Source organism: Neolamprologus multifasciatus, chromosome 4 (assembly GCF_963576455.1).
Source record: "Neolamprologus multifasciatus chromosome 4, fNeoMul1.2, whole genome shotgun sequence".
NCBI classification, from domain to species: domain Eukaryota; kingdom Metazoa; phylum Chordata; class Actinopteri; order Cichliformes; family Cichlidae; genus Neolamprologus; species Neolamprologus multifasciatus.
The window spans coordinates 24,740,608-24,764,707 of record NC_140442.1 but is presented as its reverse complement, the minus strand read 5'-3'; the positions used below and the strand labels follow the sequence as shown (position 1 = coordinate 24,764,707).

The 24,100-nt window shown below is 39.4% G+C and overlaps 1 protein-coding gene and 1 long non-coding RNA gene across 2 annotated transcripts; both read left to right on the top strand.

Moving 5' to 3' along the window:
• On the top strand, positions 1-24,100 carry grb2b (growth factor receptor-bound protein 2b). The gene is made up of 6 exons (XM_085157292.1): positions 1-155; positions 1,543-1,801; positions 17,897-17,994; positions 20,358-20,480; positions 21,036-21,204; positions 22,527-24,100. Exons 2-6 carry the CDS (start codon positions 1,724-1,726, stop codon positions 22,710-22,712), a joined length of 654 nt encoding a protein of 217 aa, XP_085013418.1. The 5' UTR covers positions 1-155; positions 1,543-1,723; the 3' UTR covers positions 22,713-24,100.
• On the top strand, positions 1,808-12,413 carry LOC146520574 (uncharacterized). Its single transcript, XR_014873754.1, has 2 exons — positions 1,808-5,895; positions 5,935-12,413. It is a non-coding gene; the product is annotated as an uncharacterized LOC146520574 (long non-coding RNA).

Here is a 24,100-nt window from a genome sequence, read left to right as displayed (position 1 = left end):
TGGCTAGTTTTTTAGGCTTCTAGGACGGGTGTAAGCGACACCACACGTACCTTGCTGGTTGCCTCTAGAGGAAGCAGGGAGTGGATAATTACACGACAGAGTTTTGCTGATTTTTTTTTATACAGTGACACTATCGAAACGGAATATCTAAAGTGGTGAGTTTTCAGTACGCGTTTTGTCAACTCAAAAGTTGTGTACTGTTTTATTTCATGACGCTGTTTTAGTGAAGTTCAGTAACGTTAGCTGGGCTAGCAGTAGCAATAACAGCTTGCGCTATGTTAAAAAAAAAAAAAAAGATGTTTTCTTCCTTTCCACATTTGCTAGCGTTAAACTAGCGAGTAGGCCTCGGGTGCTAAGAAACACCCCACACTTATTTCAGACCAGCCACGAGCTTTAAGTGATGTCGATGTCAGACAGTCCGGTGCGGAAGAATTGAGGTTCGGGTTTGATAACCATACTGCATCGCAGTTATTGTTGTCCGACCGTTAGCCGGCATGCTAGCTGTAGCGTTCTAGAACAGTGGGCGCAGTCTGTTGGCTGGAACGGAATCGATTCACTCGAGCGCGACTAAAAAAAAAAGAAAAAAGCTGTATAAAACCATACTCTGTTGCTCTTCATGCCCTTTTTGAAATGAAAAAAATTCCACTTAATTTTCACAATAATATGGGCATGTGAGAAGGTTGTCATGTTTAAGGTTAGCTACAGTCTGCCTTTGGACTTCAAGCTTCCCTTTTTAATACTAAGCCTAATGCCACCTCTGACAGCGACGATGCCTTTTGTTCTTTTGTTTTCGGTAACGCTGACTAGCAATGAGTTGTTTGGCGTTTTGTTATTGCAAAAGACACAAACGAAAGCGAATGTAGTAACGTTTTGGACTTGATGAGCCGGTGACGGCAACTCGTTTTCTCTAGAAAAATATGTCATGTGTCGTTTGTTATTGCCTAACAGTTAGGTTCTCAAAAATAAAAAGGAAATGCAGATTTTCAAAAGAGGAAAAAATGATTTCTCATCCGTTTACTGTTCCTCTGTGGTCATCTGGTGGACTGTCAGGTTTAAAGGCCTTATTAGACGCACGGTTGTATTAGCGAAAGCCCATCAGGGCTGTACGGTAGCATATTAGCAGCAAACTAATTAGATAGCTTAACTTTATCTGTTTAACTAAATAGCCATAGGTTTAGCCAGCGTATCACTGTCATCTCTACTTAAGTAACCACCGTCTTATCTTTGATCGGGCCAGGTGGTTGGCTGTCTGGAAGGTCTGTTGAAATTGACACTCGATGGAGTGAACTTTGTTCCCTTATCCTCTGATAATTTCTGGTTAGAGCTCTGCCACTGGTCATGGAATTGTGCTGTGTTTTGGAGGTTGTTCAGAAGTCAAATGGGGATAAAGTTGAATCGTATGTCCAGTATGCATTTTTAGTGAAAATTTAAAGACTAAAAATGCAATATAGACTATTTTAATTTTGCTTCGTGGGTTAACATTTGCCTGTTTAGTTATATTTGTTCACATTGGGGTTTTTTGGTTTGTTTGTTTTTTTGCAGGTACCTTTCTGCCACCTTTATGTGAGGTCTCAAACCTAAAGGAACGGGTCATTGACAGGAGGAGAGACTCAGAGAAAGTATTTGATCACAGAAGCCTGGATACATTTTTTTAGTTTTTTTTTTTCTCTTCAGTCACTGAAACGGCTGCAGATAAGCAGTTTTACAGCACGCTATAAGGACCATGGAGGCCATTGCCAAATACGATTTCAAAGCTACTGCTGATGATGAGCTTAGTTTCAAACGTGGAGATGTCCTCAAGGTCAGTGACAAGTATTTGAGCATTAAATGTTTAAGATTTGTCTGTTTTACTCATAATTATGAAACTCTGTAAGGTGTATTCTTGCCCTAAGGTTTTGTTTTTATCCATTACTGGCACTGTTGAGTGCCAATAAAGCGAAATCTCGGCAGTAGTGGGCTATTATAGAAGGAAACAAAATCTAATACATCAGGTAGTTTGGGATGTAGCTCAATATCCAAAGTTCACCACTATCATGTGATTATATGCTTGGTAATTACATTTGATGGCATAACCTTTATGCTTAAATGTTTCTTCTATTTTTAAAATCATGAATTATTCAATTAAATGCATTTCTATAGCACCAAATCACAGCAACAGTTGCTTTAAGGTACTTTATATTGTAAGGTTAGAGCCCTCTAATGGTAGAGAAAACGTCTACAAAGAGACAATTATTGTAAATGGACATAATAAATGTGACTTCTGAGAAGTCACAATAAGAGATAAAAGCTGTAAAGGTTTCTTTTATGGACTAGTAATATAGTCTTCCTCATCACAGTAAATTGCTTTTGTGGGCAAGGTCTGCTTTGCTTTGTGATATAGGTGGAATGAAATTAGGGGCAATAACATGCAGCATGCCAATTTTGGAGTTTATTATTGGGAGTGGGGGGTTGTTTTTGAGTTTTTTTTATTTTGTTGTTTTATCATTTAGTTTTACTTTGCAGTCAGCTTTGGCAGACAAGTTGACGGTTCTGTCAGGGGAATGGGTGCCGTTTTCCCTGAAAAAGAGATTTGAGCAGAGAGTCTTGAAAAGACGTCTTATCACAGCAGGAGGGGGAGAGGCCTGGAGGGAGAGAGAAAGTCGGATTAGGAAACACTGAGCTAAATATAAGTTCTATTAAATTTGCATATGAGATGAGGAATTATTGAACTTTTTCACTAATTTCTACTGCCAGCTGTCTTGTCAAGAAATCTCAAGCTTTTCACCAGATGGATGAGTTCCATCCAAGAAATTAATAGGAAATGTTTTTTTTCTTTCAGTTTACATAATTAAACATTAAATACATGCATCAGTGACTGGGAAAGTCACGTACTTCTGTAAAAGACACTTAGAAAAATCGAACACATATGGCAACATTTTATTGAGGGGTTTTTGTTTTCTCTTCTTCCTTTTTCTGTTGTAATTTTCGAACCTTAGATTTTACTTTTCCATTCCCCATAATGCATAAAATATGTTATTTATGTCTTTGAAGAATATAAAATGTCTGACTTTCGTGCCCACCGGGTATGCAGGTTCGAAATTTGAAGAAAACTATTCATGTTCTCATTCATTGTTCCACACTAGTTGATGACCATGGGGTACTATACTGTAAGTGCACAGTTATAAAGGCTACAGAAATAAACGTAATACAGTTTGTCTCAACAGAAAAGGACTGTAAAATGGGGAAAGAAAGTCAGGATGAATTTTTGCCCCTAGCAGTGTCCATATTTCATCTGAATCATTTGTTGGCTGCTTTGCCCATAGGACCAATTGTTCATTTTTGTGGAATTGAATGAAAGAATTGGTATGATTTTTGGTAGATTTCCCCCCCCAGTTTCTTTCATCCCCTTTTATCCCATTTTTTTCCTCTTTTGTGACTCACCTCAGTAGTTGTACATTAGTCTCAGCTTTAAATGTTTCCCCCTCAGGAAACTTGCGATAAAGGGGAACATACTCCTGTCATTCACTGAATTACCCTCGCACACACACGGAGGCATGCTCCACTTTGATGTCTTACTTGCTTTGTTGAGCTTTAGTGAGCCCAGAATCTCAAAATGCATATATGACTACTGAAATGAGATTAATTGGCATTAACTCAGGGAATTTAAGTAATGTTTGTATATAATCTTAAGTTATGTGACCTGTGGAGGAGCATGTCACTGAGCACATTTCTTTATTTCAGTGTGGACTGTGCCGAGTAAACTCTTTTGAAAGCGCTTTTTAAATGTTACATGGTTGTTTTGGAATGCTGTCCTCATCAAGATCGTTCCCATTAATTTGCCTAGTTTTCATTTGGAAAATATCTGATGCTTGTGTAACTTGGGCTGCAGTTGCTGCAAGCTCTTTTGTCAAACAAATTTAGCCAAATATACTAGCAGAATTTAGCTTTAGTGTCATGGTGAGCTGAAATTTACTACAGAAATTTGACAGAGGGCCATAACAGAACTGAGAAAAGAGCCTCAGAGAATCTGCACTGATTGCACTGCTGGAGCTCAATAAGACCTCCCTCTATTACTGTGTCACAGTGTGAGAGGTGGGTGATCCGGTGCTTCACGTAGTGTTTGAACTTTTTTTTTTTTTCAACTGAGAGCTGCCTTCTTGTTTACTTGACCTCACCACAGTCATCTCTGTAGCAGGGTTCTGGCTTCTTATGATGGGGGGATTTTTCAGGGTTGGGTTGTCTCATCGCTTTTGTCCTCACCATCTCTGCTGTAGTGTGAAAATAAGTTCATCGTGCACTGTACCGCTTACTGAGATTTAAAATAGAGTGATGGATGAGCCTCTCAATTGTCCAGGACCTGATGAGAGATTTACCACCTTCACGCAGTCCATGTTGCTGCCTTGGCCTGGCCCTTGAAAGTTGGAATTTGAATGCCGCAGTCCTGGATGTTATCCAGTGGCAGGATGTTACCAACTGAGCATTTTAAAGGCTTTGTCTACTCATCCATCTTTATGCTGGTCCCTTGGATTTAGAGAGTGTCTGCAGCCTGAACTAGCCTCTGTCACAAAAAGATGATTAGGTCGTCATACTGGTCTCTAGCTGTAATACTTTTGGCTTTTCACCCCATCCTCTTCTGTGTGTACCCTGTGGGTGTTTTTAGGCAACAGAATTCCAATAGTCAGCTGAACGTTTTCCAAGGCCTCTCCTGATAAGGAAAGGCCCTGTCCTGCCACTGGTTAACTCATTGAATTGTAGAGGCCGTCATCTTTGGCTTCTAGGTGTGGAGGCCACAGCCCAGTCCACGTTTGGCCTAGTGTCAATTCAGGATATTTGTGTAGCACTCAGCAGGGTCACACTGGACACATTTTTGTGCTTTCACAGGCTCGATGTGGAGCAGCTGTCACACTGGACTGTGCAAATCCGGTTCATCAGCTCCAGCCTTAAAGCCTTGCTCCGGGTCAGTCTAACAAAAGTCTAATGGTAGTGGTCTCAGCTTGTGTCCTCAAATCTTTTTTGTCTTTTAAGTTGTCTACAATCTCTTTTAGTCCAAGAATCCAGTATTAGATTTAATTTTTTCACTCCAGAGCCTGCTGGATATTAATGATGTAACTATGTGGCTGCCGTTGATAACTGTCAGTTAAGCCTGTACTTGTGATTGAGCTAGTAATCAGTCTTAAAAAAAAAATTGTTTTATGCAAGTGGCACAATGTTAAACCTGTAAATGAAGATGCGCAAGTTGGTCTGTCTCTTTCTGGCTACCTGACTCTGATCTTTGGTCTCAGCCTTGAGCCAAACAGTTTGATTACATAAGTTATTTAAACATTAATACCAAATTCCCGTCTTAATTGGTAACATTACTGTAAAAAAAAAAGAGAGAGAAGGTCTAAACTGTTAAACACATTGATTTGCCTGATGCAACACAGCATACTTCATACATATAAAGAGAGCCTTTCTGAGGTGGACTATATTAGTTGGGGCTCCATTGCTTCCATCACCAGTGCTATCTGGCTGCTGATACTAATACTAAACAGCTTTGCTCTAAGGACAAAGGGTCCCACTCATGAGAGAGCAGCCCTGTGTTAAGGCTTTGCTTGTATGTAGCATCCTTAACTTTACACCATTTTCAGTATCACTCGGAGATGGTGGCCTCACGTTGGCGTTTTTAGACAGCGTCTCATCTAAGGAAACATTCTTAACCACAAATGTCAAAATAATCATCTAGTGGTGTATGAGCTCTGGGTGCAGTACCAGATATACTTGGAATAAAAATCAGTAGTCTTTTACTGAATTGCCTGTTTGACTTAATGTTACTGGTAAATTCTAGTACTAGCTGCTATAACATTAATACACACCTAATATGATGGTGTTGCAGAGATGGTTTTCCTGTACTAGCTGTACTAAAGGTGTTTCAGTGGGGTTTTTTTTTTTTGGGGGGGGGGGGGGGGATCCTATTAGTATTAGAATTGCATTTGGATCATAAGATGCTTTGGCCTGAACACCCACCACATGTGCTGACTTTTTAACTCAATTGGCACAATGGCTCATTTTCAAATCAGTACGTCAAATTAAAGTTTTCTAACTAGATGAAAGTTGTGGTGAATGATGACATACTACAGCAAAAAAAAAAGCTTATTCAGTTTTGTGTGTTGATGCAAATTTTTTAGGAATGATTATTTTTCACTAGTGTGGTTTACTGTGGTCAGTCATACTACTTCTTTGTTTTTTAATGCATAAACTGGCTGGCCCCTTGTTAGGCTATTTCTGTTTGCATTCTTGATACTGTTACAGCAACCCATTTAAGAATATTAATCACATTAAAAGGAGTCTTATCTTGTCCACTGTCACAAAGATATTTAGAAGTCATATTCTATTACTGTCAGCCAACTAGTGAGCACTGTGTTTAGCCCATCTGGTTCCCTATTAGGCTTCTGAGTAATTTGCAGCATGGAGTCGTACACCAACATTGAGTTGTCTCATTTTTTTAGGTAAGTAAGTTGGGAAATAGAGTGACATAAGACATGGTCTACCCTTCCAGTGTTTCTTCACAGAACATTTGTTTTGCAGTTTGTTTGTTTTTTTGTTGTTGTATTTGTTATAAACAGTTTTCTTTTAAAGAAGCGACCTAAAATTAAATGCATTTTATAAACTACTGTCTGTTAAAGTGAAGGCTGTGACTCTTTGTTCTTCTTATTTGCTCCTTATCAACAAATGGCAGACGAAGCTGTGACAACAACCTTCCTGTTTTAGCCTTGCAATTCATCGTTACAACTTCTCTTAATCTGACCGTATAGACAGGTTAGTCGTTTAGACTTAAACCCATCCTTAGGTGTTTTCAGATATTCATAATTCTCTGGCATGATTTTATGTGTAAAATGGCTCACAGTACAAGTGTGCTGTGTGTGGGCCCATGACAAATTTGCATAGTGCAGACTAGCTTGGTCTCACAGTGTGATTTCCCATCATGCATAGACAAAAAAGGGGAAGATACCATATCTGACAGCTTGCTGTATTTTCAGCATTTTTGTGTCATTTTTAACTGTGGTTCTTGTCTCAGTTACAGATGTTGGTGTTCTTTACTTTTTCAACACACACACGCAGACACAGGAGTCTTTTAGTCAGTTTTCTGTGTCAGAAATTACATCTAGAGGCAAAGCAGCATGCATGAGGAGGCTACAGTCAGATCTGGTCATTGCCCTGAGCACTGCGCACTTGTTCTCATTTCTTCTGTAAATAAATAAATAAAGCTTGCCCGTCCTCCTAGTTTACAGAATTGTCTCCCATTAAAATATCCTTGAACTGCAACTGTAAAATATGCTCTGACAACACTTTAAATAACTAAATAAATAAGTTTTAAATTTGTAGGCAAGAGTTCAAGTTATGCTACTCTGTCAGTATCACATTTCAGGCATTAATTAAATTGTATGTCTTGTATCTGCCAACAAAAGAGAGGACTAATATTTTATTATGCTGAGAAATCAAATACAGAGTGTGCATTCAAAGACTTGTTGACACATAGGGTTGATGATATATGCTGCAGTTTGAACTTCCTTTTGAAAGAAAGAAACTTTGTGAATAGAATGAGTTAAGTTTTGGCATTTGTCAGTGAACACTCCTCACCATATTTTCATATATTTCCCTTATCAGGTCAGTTTCCTCTAGCTACATGAAGGTCTTCTCTAAATATGTTTAAGCTGTTGTTTACTCACAAGTTCTAAATTTTGGGTGTATTTAGATCACAACATTTGGTTTTGATGTAATCTGAATATTAAGGTGGTTTTATATTCAAAGAACTGTATTATCACCACCCACCCACTTTGTCCTGGTGCCCCAAACCTATTTTAAATCATACTTGGCTTAGTCTGTGGTAAAGTTGTCTAGTCTGGCCTATTAGCATGTCCATGCATCTATATGATTTGTTAATACTAAAGCTTAGCTGTTTTCACATCCTGTTTGATATGTCTTCCAACCCCCAGCAACTTCCTGTGTTTCCACAGCAAACTCCAGCAGCACAGTGTGCATGTATTACACTGTAACACTGAGTTTACAAAGAAAAGTACAGGCGTTGCCCTTTCTGACATAGATAAACCTAGGTGCTCACCATACTTACTGTAGAATTGTTGTCAAATTATTTGCTCTATTAATACCCCTCTGCAACAACCTGTTCTTCTTTTAGGAGCTACATAATAAAGGAAGATGGAGCGTTTAGCCAGTTACTTGACTGCTTTCTCACAGTCTCTGCTGCTTAATGACACCCTCGTCGCAAGTTAGGGAATTGATTTCCTTTTGTCCTCTTGACCACTAAATGGAGAAAAAAATGTATCAGTGCTATCTTTTAATGCTTGAATATTTTGAAATCATAAGTCTAACTTAAAAACTGATGAGCTGTTGTAAGATTTCTCAGGATCCAAATACTACTATTTTTATTTTCCTTTCCATCATTGGGTTTAGGTTGGCCGCGCTTTACTGTGTATTTCTTGGCCATCTTTGTAAACCAGTGCTGAATTTGACTATGACTAGCTTAAGGGTCAATAAATTCATGCTGTTTTAATAGAAATCCGACTTTTACACTGCCAGAGACTTGTAGGATCTCTGTGTCGTCTCGGAGACTGCATGTATTGAGATCCGATTTGTGCAGGAGCAGGCTATTTTCTGATTAAGTGTTGAATTTCTGTAGAGAATGATTGGATAAATATATTTATTTGGTTCTCTGCCTTTCTGTTCTTTGTTCAATTTCAAATGGTTCTCAATAATGTTATGTCGATTAAGTCAATTTATCATTAATGTTTCTTTAAAGTACAATTTGTAACTGGTGTCTGCAAAGAAAAAATCCCATTAGTGACATTACAATATAATCTATGCGATGTAAAGTTATTTTATTCAAAGCATTCTAGAGGCTAAGGCTCAACCAATATTAAATTCTACAAGTCATTGGAAGAGCTAGGCGCATTACTGCATTCATGAATGACATAATGTAACAGTCAAAAAGGGTCAGCGGTCAGCTTGAGGGAGTCAACATTAGTTACCACTTTCCTCTTGTGACAGCACACATTTGTTTGGTGCCAATGGATAGAGATAAGGCTGGGGGGGGGGGGACTATATGAGCAAATATTGCCTAAGGTTAGTAATGGAGGAAAGTGTGTTTGAACTAGCCTTTTTCCTGTCCTGTTCCTTTGTCATTGTTCAGAGTCAATACACAACATCAGGTCTGAACAGTTCACATACAGTTGACCCAGCGAGTGCACACTTTGAGCTGATGGCTTCCCAAATGACCATGGTGTACTTAGTCTCTTATGCCTGCAGCTAACACTTGAGTTGAAATCTGCTCTCTTGTATTGGCACTCTCCTTCCCTCTTTTCTGTGGCCTTGCTTGATAGTAACTTGTTAGTGCAATAAATTGTCTGTGCTAAGAGCCATCTGTAGACCATACGCAGCAGTCACACTTTCACAACTGATATTCAGCTACTTGACAAAGTATTTGGGACTGAGTAGACAACATGTAATGTGGCGACACGTGGCATTTGCTTTGTGTGATTGACAGCAGAAAGTAGGTTAGTGCAACGTCTTTTTTTTTTTTTTTTTTGGGTGGGGGGTCATAAATGTAATACTATATCATTAAATGTAATTAATTGCACAGTAGTACACGGTTTATCGTAAGCTGTCAAAAGTGGCTAATTAAAGTAAGTTGTTATAAAACTATTAAAGGGCAGACCTTTAAAGTAAACTGCACTGAAATAAAAATGGTTGATAGTGCAGGTGATGGACACTCATTCCGGTTTGTAGCTGTGAACTAAGAGTCCCCTTTATAAAGAGATAGTAGTGTTGACCATGCTTACTTTAAATAGGTACTTCCTCCTTACACGTCTGTATTTGCTAAAAGAAATGTGCGTATACCCTAAAGATGTGGCCATCATAGACTCACATTAGCTCAGTAATCGGCAAGGGCAATCTGTGTGGCTCATTAAATCAGTCTTCCAAAGTAGTAATGAAGCCAGCTCAAATCTCTTGACTGATTACTGATGTCACCCTCTCCACAAACGGAAAAGCCTTCATCAAAACCCTTATCAATCTATCCTAACAATACATAATATAATTGATCTTTTTTTCTCTCTGTATGCCCCCAACCATTTCAGTGGCACAGCAGGTGCAGGTTAGATGTTGTCGCAGATATTTCGGAACAACCCTTGGATGCAGCCTTCAGTGAATTCACAGGGTACCACATAAAAAAGAACGTGTGCACTTTGCAGAAGAAAACATAGCCTCTCTGCTCTGAAAAAGAAATGGCCTCATTTTATGTGATTTGCCCTTGAGGACTTTTCCTAAGCTGATCACAAGGAGTGTGAATCTTCAAAGTGCTCTCTCTCTCCCTCTCCGTCTCTTTCTTGCAAGCTAGCTATTTTGCTCTCTTGGTCTCTCTTGTCACACTGTTTTTTTTTTCTCTTGTTTTTCCTCTCTCTGCCTGATCCTGTGCCTTTCCTTTTTTTTTCTCACTAGTCATTCCCTCTGAGTGTTAAGTTAGAGCTGTAATTAGGTCTCGCTATTTCTCATCTTCACATCACTCCCTGATGATGCACCATAAAGACACTGACAGCTGTATTTAAACCAAAAGTTATAATTTATTCTCTTTCTGTCCTCCACCCCTTTTGGGTGTCCTCAGCTTTTGTTCCCACTGTGCATAGCATAGGAGATGGCCCACAAAAATTGATATGACCATGGTGACCTGTATTCACTGGCACAACAAAAAAGTCACCTTGGACTTGGACTGCAACTAGCCTAATCTTGTTGCTTCAAGTGCAACAGTTGTTATTAATAGATACAATTGTCTAAACTGTCACGTCTCTTTACTGCACAACAGATCTGTGGTTTTTACGCTCCATCCATTAGAAGGAAGAGTGCACTGAGAATTAAACCTGGTATAAATAGCATCTTGGTGTGAAAGAGCTTTCCTTCTCTACTTTTATATATGTATGTATAATAAAATCAGTTTAATCACGACAGGGTCCTTTCTAATGATTTTAAAAAGATGTATGGATTCTGTATGGGTTTTCTCCATTATTGACAGTCATATCCTAGATGCATTATTCCAGAAATGATAAAGATTTCTTTTTCTTCATTACCTTTTACACAATGCGTCCATCTTTAACTTTGTTTCTGTTTCTTTCCCAAGGAATACTAGATTGGTACAATGAAAACAACATTGTTTTCATTGTACCAATGTTATTTTCATTTGCTGATTTTCAGTCCATGTAAACTGGTTATTCCCCATGTGCCAGTAAAAGCACTTTGAGAACATATCAGGGTTCAGTTTATTTCTGGTTAGATGTGTAATGAGTGTTTGAAAGCACAATTTCTGCCCTGTAATCGTTGCTCCACATTTGGTAGTGACCTAGAGCATTGTTTTAATTAAAATAGTGGTTCAAGCCTTGTTTATTAGAATCTAATGTAATCTGTGTCTTTTTGCATCAAGGGCACACTCATTGCCTTCCTGGCTCTTGCCTGCCCTGCTCTAAGTCTGCTACCTCCCTGCTGGGAGCAAAAGAGGTCAAACTCATTCTGAGCTTCTTTTTTTCCCCCTCTCCCCTTAACGTCTCTAAATCTGCTGAAGTTTTAATTCTGTCGCTCCATCGGTCTCAAAGTACTGTTATCTCTCTTTTGAAAACAGATGTAGGGTATCTGGTCGGTGATGCATTAGTGTGGTGATTCTAAAGACTATCTCAGGATCCTGTGCACAGTCTTTAATTTGGCACACACACTATCAATCTATTATGCATACCCTAATAATACACTCGGGCTTCTGCTTTTCCTGACCTTTTCAGTTTTGTCTGCACAATTATATCTATAGAGTCTGCCATGTTGATTTGAAATGAGCTTGGTTTGTTCATGAAATTACCCATTATTATGATGATGATGATAATAATATTTTGTCTTAAACTTCAGGAAATGATCTTCTTCTTCAAATGGGTTGCTTTTTTAAAAAAAAAAAAAGTAATAATAATAATAATAAAAAATATATGTAGGCTCTTAGCTTTGGTTCAGTGTCTTCTTACCCGTGACTTACAGTGAATTTGGTTATTAAAACTGTATACTATTCTTGTAACTGCTAATTTTCTGTGGTCTGATTAGATAACCGAGCAATATTTGAAGTATGCCAAGGTTATCCTGTGCCGTGCAGTCAGAAAACAGATGAGTCTCTATCAGGTCCATTAGAACCAATGGCAGATCCATTAGTCTTTGGCCTGTGAGGGTCAGATGAAGCTTTAGCGTGTCTGTGTTTCTGTCTGGGCCCCTCTCTGACCTGCTGCACATTGAGATTAACCCACAGTCCAAGGTAATCCCTGCTGCTGATTTATTGCAATCCTGTGTGGACTTTGCAGACATGTGCTTTATTTAGCAACTTGTATTTTTTTCTGCAGCAGCTGTGTGTATCCCAGTGTACCTCACTTTCTCGTATTAACCAGTATTTGGTTATATGACCATTTCCACTCATGCTATCGTCATTGTGGATGTGTCTTCTCTTCTTTCATAAGTACATTTTGTAGCTTAAAGCTTGGGATTTAAGGTAATCTCCATGCAATCGTTACATATACTCCATATCAAATACTCACAATAATGAACAGATGACTCTATTGTTGTATAGGCCCTCTGATAGACAGTCACAGCAGCTTTTGGTTAACAGTTTTCTTTCCCAATGTCATGCACATAACAGAAGAATTTGGTACCTAATTTCTGAAGTTTTCATTAGGGATACTTGGATTTATCAGACAGAATTTGCCTATAAGGCGCCTGTTGGCCTATCAGCAAATAAGATGACATTCACTGATGGCAATGCCTGATGGGTTTGTGTCCCATCGACTTCACTGTCCTTATGTTGTGGCTCGAATTTAATATTTTTCATTTGTAGTGTTGAATTTGCCCAGATGGTGTGGCGAAGAGGTGAAAGACTTTTAAACATTCAAGTGTAATTTGCTTGTTATATTTTGTTTTCCATTATTATGTTTTCTGTCATTTCCCCTTTTTGTACATTGACATTTTTATGTTTTTTAATCATTAGCAGCTGCAGGGCAAATTATTTTTAAAACATCAGCCCTTTTTAGTTATGCATAAGTGAAGAGATCCTGTTATGTGGCATCATTTTCTGTACATTAGTCTAAATATATGTCCTCTGTAAAGATGACTGGGCTCTGAAGATAAAGGGCATTGAAACACAGCAAGCCTCATTATGACATGGATTTATTCACTGTATTGTACATTTTATTTTATACACACATGCTAAATTAATAGTTGAGGACTGCCATGACATTTATTCATCTATAGTGTGCTCTAAATTTGTGGGTGGAAGTTGTATATTATTTTAGAGTGTGTGATGGAAAGAGCTGGGGGAGGAGGGAGTCTATAGTGGCAGCTGTGGAGGAGATAATCCCCTGCCTGTGTCTCAAATAGAAACTCATACAACTATTGTGGTTCAATCGGATTACAAAGGAAAAAAAATCTTCAGAGAAGGGGAGGGAATGTGTATCATCCACAGAAATGCAATGGCACAATACTTGCTCAGCTTGGACAGGAAAAAAAGCACAGTCAGACAGAATGCTGTGGTTGTCTCCTCTATGGTTTCAAAAAAACTGCCAACCTTGCAAATATTTTATTTCTGCTTTTCCTCGTGGACTGCCATTCTTTCAGTTTTGAAAGCCAACTCAGAAGCATTCAAATGGAAACCACTAATAAATAGTTTTTTGACCATGTTAGTTCCCTCTTTAAACATTCACCATGGTAACTTTGTGGCTGGAGGTCCTATAATTTTAACAAAGTCGAGCACATCTTCAGGTTACATGAGATGATTTTACTTCCTTGCTTAAAAAGTTTAAAAGCTTCTCAGACTGTTTTCTATGACTCGGGGACATGCTGCTTGAACTTTGGAGATAATTTAAATTGTTTTTAAGATTTGAATGCATTTTTTAACTGTTAACTATTTTCTCACAGGTATAAGAAAAAACTAAAGCATACAGTATAATGCAGCAACCTCAGTGCTCTGTTATTAACTTTAGTCATAGACTAGACTTTTGAGTTCAGGAGGCCTAATGGCATGTTGCAGTGTCTAGCAGACAGTCAGTCTCTACAGTGATAGAAAAGAGACATGATTCACAAGTGACAAACTTTAATTCCAGTAAATATATTTGTAACCTACTCTACACTTTACTGTATTTGATTGTGAAGGGGCTCCATTGTTTCTAATGTCTGAATCTAATGTGATCTTGTCACCTAGCTGAAAATGAAATGTAAAATGCCATTTCAAGTTTCATTTTCAGTTGCACATTCAGTCTCCTTTGCTCATATGAATCTACATGCAACAATTAATCGAGCTGAGAAAGTTTTTTTTCCTTGAGGGGGGTCAGAGTGGAGGGTGACTTGAACAGCACGACTGATGCTGCTTTGGTTTGAAGGGTGCTTCAGCAGAGTGCCTGCTTGCCAACAAGTGGGCTTGAGCCTGGGTCATGAAGATGAATCATTGCCTTTCTTATTTGTTGGCAACTCTTCATCCTACACTAGAGTACAAGAGCACATTTTGTACTCCTACAGTATTTGTTGCTTTAATGTTTGTTTTTAGTAGATGGGAAGAAGACAACTAAGATTTCTTGGCACCTCTACCTCATACGCAGCACTGCTGAGACCACAGGGTGCACACTGTATGCTGATTTCTTGGATGAGTTCTACTTCATCATACATAGATCAGGCAAATCAGTCACTCGCGCCATCACATGTTGCTCATGATTGGGCGCTGTTTCTGTCTCAAAATGATCCACCCTGTGAGTCAACAATTTATGCGACCATGTACAGTATATGGAGTGTGTGTATTACAAAACTGACTTGGAGTTCCCAATATCTCAAAGATATTGTGGGTAATAATCAGTCTTTGCTTTTGACTTTTTCATTAAGTCTTCTCTTACTGACAGTGTTTCAGTTGAGCATGGCCTGGCTGTTAGTGATACAGTTAATGGTATGATTTCTGCATATTAGTCTGCTAGTGTTGCTCTACAAATTTCTGTCAGTTGATCCAATAGTCTGGGCCATGCAGTAATTTGTGATCAATTATTTAGGAAGCATGAATGTGTGCTCCCCAGATCTGCTCTGTTGATTTGACCCCCACCCTCACTCCTTTGCATTGCTATCATAAAGTTTTGTGATTCAGGTAAAACTTTCCCTACCATAAAATGTACTGGGATATTGTTCTCGGATTTAGTCTTACATTTATGATCTGAATTTTTCTGTAGACCTAGGATGACCTGGAAAAACTTGTATTAGAAGCTATAAAATCTCATACAGCCTACCACCAGATTAAACACCTTTTTGTCTTGTCTTGTTATGCTCCACTTGCAGTAACTATTCAGCTTTGTGTTTGCAGAGAACTGAATGATGCCACACAGTATTAGTCTGGGTAGTCTGTCTTTCTAAAGGCTTGTTCTTAAAAGGCCAGTTTTGTGTGCTTGCATCCATCCCAGAGGCTAAGACCCTTTGACTTGTAGCTCTGACAGTGCTACATTCACTAGGGAAAACAGTCACTCTTTCTTGTACTTCATTGTACTACAGTTTTCCCTGTATCCACTGTTGCACATGCGAATATGGACACATCTACCTTCCCACACTTCATTGCATTTTCTTTTTTTCTCCTCACTCTCTAAAGCCACTCCCTCATTGAGTAATGCTGGTCTTGTGCAGGGTTAGCAGCTGGGGAGTTGAGGGACAGCTGGCATTCTGCAGGCAAATAGACCCACATCACTCACCGGGCCAACAAGACAACTGTCTGGGGATGGGCAAAGGATAAATTGTGAATTTAAGTGGAGGGGAGGGGGCCAGCAAAGTGGGAAAATGTGACTATAAAAGAGGGACACGTTGATGTGTGATGCTGCATTAGGGATGGGGTGTATACTCTAGCTAAAAATATTTTCTCCAAATTATGCAAAGAAAGTCTGATCCAAGATAGTGGGGGCATTTTAGCAGACGTTACTCGCTCAGAACTGAACCATCCTTCAACTGAGATTTCTGACTGGATGACAGAGTGGAGCTTAATGCCAGTACTGCTTTACTTAAAAGCTTCTTAAAGAATCAAACAAATGACAGCTTGGTTGTGTAACATGTGTGTCACATATTTATTTCATTTCAGGCTTTATGCACTGCTGGTGCTGGGCACAAGTCATTCTTGGATAGGATTTGAATCCTTTTTGTGTTGTCATTCACATAAAAGCTATGTGACTCTAAGCTAGAGCTTAGTTTCCTTCAAAGCTACATGTCAAGATGCTGCTTGAAAGCATAAACATGGTACCAATGTTATGTAATGCATAATTAACTTTAAGGAGGGATGAAGTGTAATTCTTCAACTTATATATTTGAAGCTAAATTATCAGCGAAGGCTTTTCCACAAGGATAAGGAGACCCAACTATTGGGGTCTATTTTACAGGGCATCTGATGCTCAGTATTTTATGCTATTTACAGATCTCTATAATTGTCGGTTTCAGTCAGTGGTGAAGTGGTAAAGAAGGTTTGGTAGGGGAGCACCAAAATTCTGAGTTTTAAAATAAGTTTTCCCCTTTGTGTCAGGGAAACAAAGAATCCCTTTTCAAATTTCTCAGCTTTTCATCCCACAGTTAACCATTTAGCGAGGGCAGAATTATGCAACATGCCAGATAAATATCTGCCACTGATATCTCTGAATGCTATCTTATCTGCTGATATGCCGATCTCAGTCAACATGCCAGTATTGGCCAGTACTAATATTTGGCTACAACAATTTGGCTGAGATTTAACGTTCGTGAGCATTCCTTATTTACATCTCCCTTCACTGAGAGTAATTTTTGTTCCTCCCTGCTGTTGTTTAGAATGGCACAGATGTGAGTGCGATGATCTCAGAGTAACACGTTGTGCTGCTGAGAATGGAGTACAAACACAGTTAGGAAACGTAACACAGGGGATTGTTCAGTAGCATTCTGTAGCGTGCTCCTCACACACATTGTGGAGACAGACTCTGCCCACAGAAATCAGGGTTACAAACCGAAAGAACTTGTGTTAAAAGCCACACTATCGTTGCACAATTGTCAACATGCTGTCACAGATATTTTCTTAAGTAGCTTCTGAAAATGAGGATGTTCTGTCTTTGCAGTTAGATTTGTCATCAGTTATGTTCCTAATATTTGTGAAACACCTACAACCCCCCCCTTCCTACTCGGCAGGAAACGGTGTCTCATCTGAGCACATTTAGAGCATGTCAGGGCGAGCATGATGCTGTCATTATCTACCATTATACTCCCATTGCACTGAATTGGAGACAAATGTATGAAACTTCTGGTAGGCTCTGTAATTGACTAATAATAATAATTGATCAAGTGACGTGACATTTATTTAGATTAAGATTTGCGGTTAACATTGGGAAATGCCCAAATACTATTTTTTGGTTGTTGGGTTTTTTTTCCCCTCCTTTTCTCTTGCATGACCTCCCTCACACGCATTCATTTAGAGGCACATTAAATTGTGACACACATGGCTGAACCACAAGCCCAGCACACCTGCACTGTGGTTCTGTCTTGTCAGACTTGAATGGCCTCACAGCTGTCTTGTGTCTCTCTGATATTACTGGCTTGTTAGTTTCTATAGCTTTAAAGTTTAGGGCACATTCATTGTTCTTTTGCCAGCTTAAATCTATGGTTGAAGCTACATTTGTTTTAAGCTGCAGGCTGCTTTTGCCTCAGTGTTTTTTGTACTTTGCTAATATTTACCAAAAGCTTCTCTAGTATGCAGTACAATCACCACCTTGACATAACAGGAAATTAAACCAGTTGCCGTAAGGCTCAGTTTATAAGTTTGCTTTTCATTTGTTGACATTTAGACTTGAATGACCTCTGTTTTGTTTTATTTTTTATTTTCCAACACCAGGTATTAAATGAAGAGTGTGATCAAAACTGGTACAAGGCAGAGCAGGATGGAAGAGAAGGCTTCATCCCCAAGAATTACATACAGATGAAACCCCATCCGTAAGTATTGTCACTTATGCATCTGTACTCTTTCATAGCAAATCATTAAACTGGACATATTAACTGGTTTTTGAAGCATGAACAGGGGAGCTTTTGTTCAGTGATATGCAACCTGAGCAGACTTGACCGAGTGTGAGGGTGAGAGAGAGCCCTTGAGATCACTCCTGGCTTGATCCTCAAGAGGACATTTACCTCTGGACCTGTGCTTAGTGCCAAATTAGCTCTCTCTTTATTAATGTGCTCAAGGCCTCTTACAGTTAATTGAATATTGACCTACTGCAGCATTGCTATCAGATGTGCCTTTCAAAGGAGATCTTATTGATCAGCCTTTTCTTTAGTGTGTGTTTGCCTATCATTTGTACAGATTTAACAACAATACTAAAGTGTTTGCAGAATTGTATTATTGTTATGGGGAATCGATTTTCAGCTGGGCTTTATGCTTCTGTACTACTTCAGTCCATCAATAATAATTATAATTGTATGATGGTTCTCAACAGTGTGGCCAAAACCTTTTTTTTTTCCTTTTTAAAAACATGTTTCCTTATCTGCTTCATAACGAGCATGCTGTGAGCAGATATTGTGCAGACCCTCTCAGACACAGTTAATCTGCTGCCATCTGAACCTAAAAACTGCTGAATATGTTCCCCAGTTGCTTTCTGTAAATGTCAACATGACAAGCTTACTAAGTTGTACATACTTCTCACTTTCAACTCAGCACAAGTCAGATGTTCACTGAGAAAGACAGCCAGGTTGTATATTTACTGTAATGTTTACAGATGGAAACTATTCAATACAGTAGTGAAGTAGAAATAGTAGTGACAGCAGTGATATCGAGTTTTCTTTGTTTTGAAAATAAAGAGCCAAAGCACCAGGCACTCGCTCTCCCCAACAGAAATGCACACACAGCTGTGCTGTACAGCAGTTCGCAGAAGAGCATTTCTGTTTCTCTTACCAGTAGTAATGGTGTTTTGTGGGTTATCCATGCGGTTATGTAATAATGGAAGAACACAAATGGTTTCAATAATTCCCTCTCACAGAGGTGGACGTGTTTCTGATGCCACTGCTTCTGTTTTCTTGGCTCCAGTAATTGCTCTGCTATTACTTTTATCAAATAGGGAAAGGGACTCTGCACGGGCTCACTGTCCTGCCAAGCCTGATACAAAGCAGATTAAGAGTTGGCCATTACATTATTGATCTTCACCGATGTGTAAAGGAGCCAAGATTTCGTCTTTGGGCTGACTATACTTTTTAATTATTTACACAAGCAAAAAGCCTTCACTTGCTTTGTCTCCCATTTTTCTCTTCCTCTCTCTGCCAGTCTTTATAAATCTCACTCACTGTGATATATTAAGCTGCTTTCACTCACAACAGAAGCACTGCAGCCCTGAACTTTTCTCAGCCTGTCCCACTCAGTCAACCTGGACCCTAAACAGACTTAACCCTGCAAGCTTGTTTGTACAGAATCTGTGTAGGACTAGATAAGCTAATAGTCTAATAAATTTGCATAGAACACAGTAGCGGACAGCAAGTGCTGTACCCAGCTTCTCTAACCAAACATTATTTTCACTAGTAAACAGATTTAACGATTGGTAAACGGTAAACAGATTTGCTATATTTTAGAAATGACTACTGGAATAATTATCCCAGCATTGTCCTGTGTTCAAGTGTGTAAAAAGGAAAAAAAAGAGTGCACTTTAAAACCCAATAAACACATCTCAAAACCTCAGATTGAATCACTCATTTCTAAGCCAGTGTGAGAGTTGAGGTCAAGCTGTGTTTTCATTGCTCTTCATGTGTGGTTTTTAGAAAGATTACGAAAGTCTACAAGTCCCTTTTATCATTAACAGTACCATATTTAATTTTAATATGGAGATCACTTTCCTTTCTTGAAGATGGGACTGACAAGTGCTCGTAACGTTCCCCTTACTTCAGTTGTGTATTCATAAAACACCGCTTTTGGCTTAGTGGATGCAAAAGTCAAGTGAGGTTGCGCAATATTACTGTAAAAGGTTATCAGATAAGGTTTTAAAAGGGACCTACAATACAGATTTATAAATAACTTTCTATAAATAACGGTGTGTGTTAAACCTAAGCTTGCAGAAACATGTTTTTAGTCATTTCTTAAAAGGAAAGATTTGTGTAGCCGAATTCCACAGACTGGGTTCAAAGTGACTCAGTAGGATGTTGTTTATGGTAAAAAGTAAAAGTTGCTTTTTTTGTTATTTGTTTGTTTTCAATGGATGTAGTCTCAGTCATATTTTGTTCCCTGTATAACTGGGCTCGAAGCCTGCCACCTTTGGGAGAGCTTGGTGTTTTGTATCATCGGTCATGTGACACTGAGTCCTCTCTGCTTGCCTCTCCAGGTGGTTCTTTGGGAAGATTCCCCGTGCCAAAGCAGAGGAGATGCTAAACAAACAGAGGCACGATGGCGCTTTCCTCATCAGAGAGAGCGAGAGTGCACCGGGGGATTTCTCTCTGTCTGTGAAGTGAGTATCACATAGAAACAACTAGTATCACACTTGGTTATCTATAAATACAGTTTACTATTATCATTATATCAGCACATGGTTTCCTGACATTTGATCAGGTTCCTAAGTTTCCATATTTGGCATGTTTGAGTCATCAACAAAGCCACTTCCCTATTCTGGTGAAGTCTCAGTGATGCCCTCCAGTGGCCAGTGTTTGCCATGTTGGACCGGAGCCTTCAGTGTTCTTAACTTTACAGCCAACACACACACATTTCCTCTTGTCTGTCTTTGTTCATTCTGTCCTTCTGGAAAGAACAGTAGGCGACATGTAAAGTTGATGCCAAGATATGGATCTTAATTACTGTCTGACCTGTTCTGATTCCAGTTAATTGCTTTGGAACGAATGCCAATCTGTTACCAGCATGTTGATTCATTTGACTAATACTTACAAGGCTGTCAGACAACCCTATTTGATAAGTGGTGGTTTGTATGTGTAATTTGCACTGCCTTCAGGGCAGCTAGGTACTTCTGTCAGACGTTGTCGCTTACTGTCCCCTCTGTGACCTTCTCTAGGTTTGGAAATGATGTCCAGCACTTCAAGGTTCTTCGTGACGGAGCTGGAAAGTATTTCCTATGGGTGGTGAAGTTTAACTCCCTCAATGACTTGGTGGAATACCACCGCTTGAACTCAGTCTCCCGCAATCAGCAGATCTTTCTTCGAGATATAGAGCAGGTCCCCCAGGTAAGACGTGACACGCACATAGCGAAATGAGCTGTGGGTTGGAAGTCTTTTTCTTCTCTCTCTCTCTCTCTCTCTCTCTCTCTCTCTCTCTCTCTCTCTCTCTCTCTCTCTCTCTCTCTCTCTCTCTCTCTCTCTCTCTCTCTCTCTCTCTCTCCCCCCCCCCCCCCCCCCAAAAAAAAAAAAGACTGAAACCACAGTAGCACAAGGTGCAGAAAACGCTAAAAAAAACCCACGGTGCAGTGTCTTTGACAGACTACTGTACGTAGATATTTCTAGACACAGACATGCGTTTAGCATCTTAGTGTTCGGATTTAAAAGGACCGCACATGAGGGCAGAACCATTAAGACCAATATGTAGTTGTGCACTTTTCATTTTCACCTGCACATCATGCAGTGCACATGTGTGAGTGGAGGTAGTTGTTTTGATTTCTGACTGTTTAAAGGTATATGAGTAAAACTGAAATGTTATGTTGAAGCAGGAAGGAAAACTGTCCCTCAAATTTGTATGTGTGTATTCTGAGGACATGTTTTTGCTTAGATCATTTGCATTAATATTTTGGAGATGAGTAATACAGATGCACGATTTGCCTGATCACTCTGTGTTATGTTGTTCTTTCACTGGAGAATACGTACACACAGCTGTCAGTGTTGTGTCAGAAGGTTGATTAAAAATGTCCACATAGATGGCAGCCATTGGTCAGATGAAAATCTAGCAACTATTTCTGTAACACGTGATCTCTTCTCTGACAACCCTGCATGTTAACGTGCAGCTGTGTTTGGACGCTCGGATTGAATCTTGATGTCACATTGAACTAGCAGTAGTGGTTTTGTAGTGGTGTTAGATGCGGTAAAGCTGCAGACTGAGGGACATGTTGCAGGGTTAGTTGCACAGAGGATGAAGAGGAAACATGAGTCAAACTTAAAAAGATGAGAAGAAGGTGCAGGTAAACCAGAGGGAGAGAGACTGACAGAGTCAAGTGTATCTGTGGGTGTCGGAGGCAGGTAGTGGGAGAGGACAGAGTGAGGTAGCAAGTGTGTGTGAGCAAAAGCTGCAGACTGCAGAGGTTTCATAAAGATCACAAAGCAGACTGTAAGAACATGAAATGAAGGAAACTGTCGATTTTTGAAGCTTCACAGAATTGATTTAATTCGTTGTAGTCATGGATATTGTCTGTTATTGTGGCGTTAGGGTGTAGGGTGCTCAGAACATGAATTTTGTCTCGTTTACAGTTGACAGTCAGTGTGGATTCTAGTGTTTTTCTTTAGTTTTATTGCATCCCCGTTGCTGCAGTTTTGCTAACCATCATCTTTCGATCCCGCAGAATCCCACATATGTGCAGGCGCTCTTCGACTTTGACCCCCAGGAGGAAGGCGAGTTGGGTTTCCGACGCGGCGACTTCATTCAAGTCCTGGACAACTCTGACCCCAACTGGTGGAAAGGAGGCTGCCACGGCCAAACGGGCATGTTCCCTCGCAACTACGTCACGCCTGTCAGTCAGAACATGTAAACAGTCAGACCATGTAAACAACAACCACCACCACAACAGCAACCATCACCACCACCACCACCATCATCATCATCGTTTTCGATCTCATCTGAACCCCACCCTTCCCAAACCCAACCCCCTTCCCACCTCTCTCTCGGCCATCCCACGATAATGGGAGCAAAGAGAACGCAAACAACTGAAAGACAGAGAATAAAAATGACAGGAGCAACGCTGTCGTGGGCGACGCTGTGTGGGTGACAGCTGAGCAAAAAATTCAACTTTTATATGTGCTGAGAATGTTCACAGTGAACGCCTCAGCGAGGACCGAACTGTCTTTGAGGGAAATCTAGATGCAGCATACATTAGCGTCCTGCTTCAACCGTGAAGATAACCAAATGATTCAACCGCTCCCACAGCTGCTTCTGTCTCCTCCTTAACTTCCTAACAGTCTGCCTTTCTTTTGTTCTGCTTTCTTTGCCACTTTTTGTTTTAATCAACTGAATGAAGAGCCTACTGATGAATCCTAACTCTGTTTTAAAGAAAAGAAAATACATAAAAATATATAAAATTTAAAAAAAAAAAGAAGAAACTGTTTTAGAAATGTACAAAAAGAAGAGAGGAAAAGATGATTGCATCAACAATACATAAAGTCTCCATGTTTAAGATCATTGGCACGAGAGAATTGTACATCAGCCTCAGGCTGCATAAATAAATCAATTATAGAGAGAAGTCATTTTTTTAAGAATATATATTATATATTTGTATGTGTTTGTCTGTTTTACCTCTCATCACAAATTGTTTTGGGGTTTTTTCCATTTGTAAATTATGTTCAATCTTCTGTCAGTCTGAATAAGACCTAGTAGCTCTAGAATGTGATGAATTGTCAATTTTGTTTCCTTTTTTTTAACCTTTACATTATCTGAGGGCTCTCAGATAAAACCACATGACATTTAAAGGGTCACAAGTTCCATTTGAAAAATGTTTTTGTCTGTAATGCAGAGAAAGTAAAGTCGATTCTCTGAAGAAGTCCTGTCAGGAAGCTAATGTTGACCAGCATAGCAGAGCCATGAATGCTGCAAGAGCTGTCACACAGAGCCCTGTACATAAAGGTCAGCAACCTTTCCGAAAGCCAATATATTTATTGCAGCCATTTTTCTTTTTTACCAGGGCAGTGAATGTAGCTGACCGAGTCTATAGACACAAACATGAGGGAAGCTAGGTCGGAGAACTGAATTTCACAACCACGCAAGGGATTTTAAGACTTGTAGAGAGAAAAAAACAGCAAAAATAAAAAGAAATTAGTGTTTATTTGTGAAGAGACTGGTGAATGAGGATATGTAGAGGCAGTTAACACATTCAAACACATTCATTTCATGCATGCATATGCAGACACTCTCCTCCTTGTAATA

Excerpts from the sequence above, each read along its gene's own strand:
- grb2b (XM_085157292.1), top strand. The coding sequence starts at position 1,724 with ATGGAGGCCATTGCCAAATACGATTTCAAAGCTACTGCTGATGATGAG. Across the intron at positions 1,802-17,896 it reads AACGTGGAGATGTCCTCAAG|GTATTAAATGAAGAGTGTGA; the intron begins GTCAGTGACAAG and ends TTCCAACACCAG. Across the intron at positions 20,481-21,035 it reads GATTTCTCTCTGTCTGTGAA|GTTTGGAAATGATGTCCAGC; the intron begins GTGAGTATCACA and ends GACCTTCTCTAG.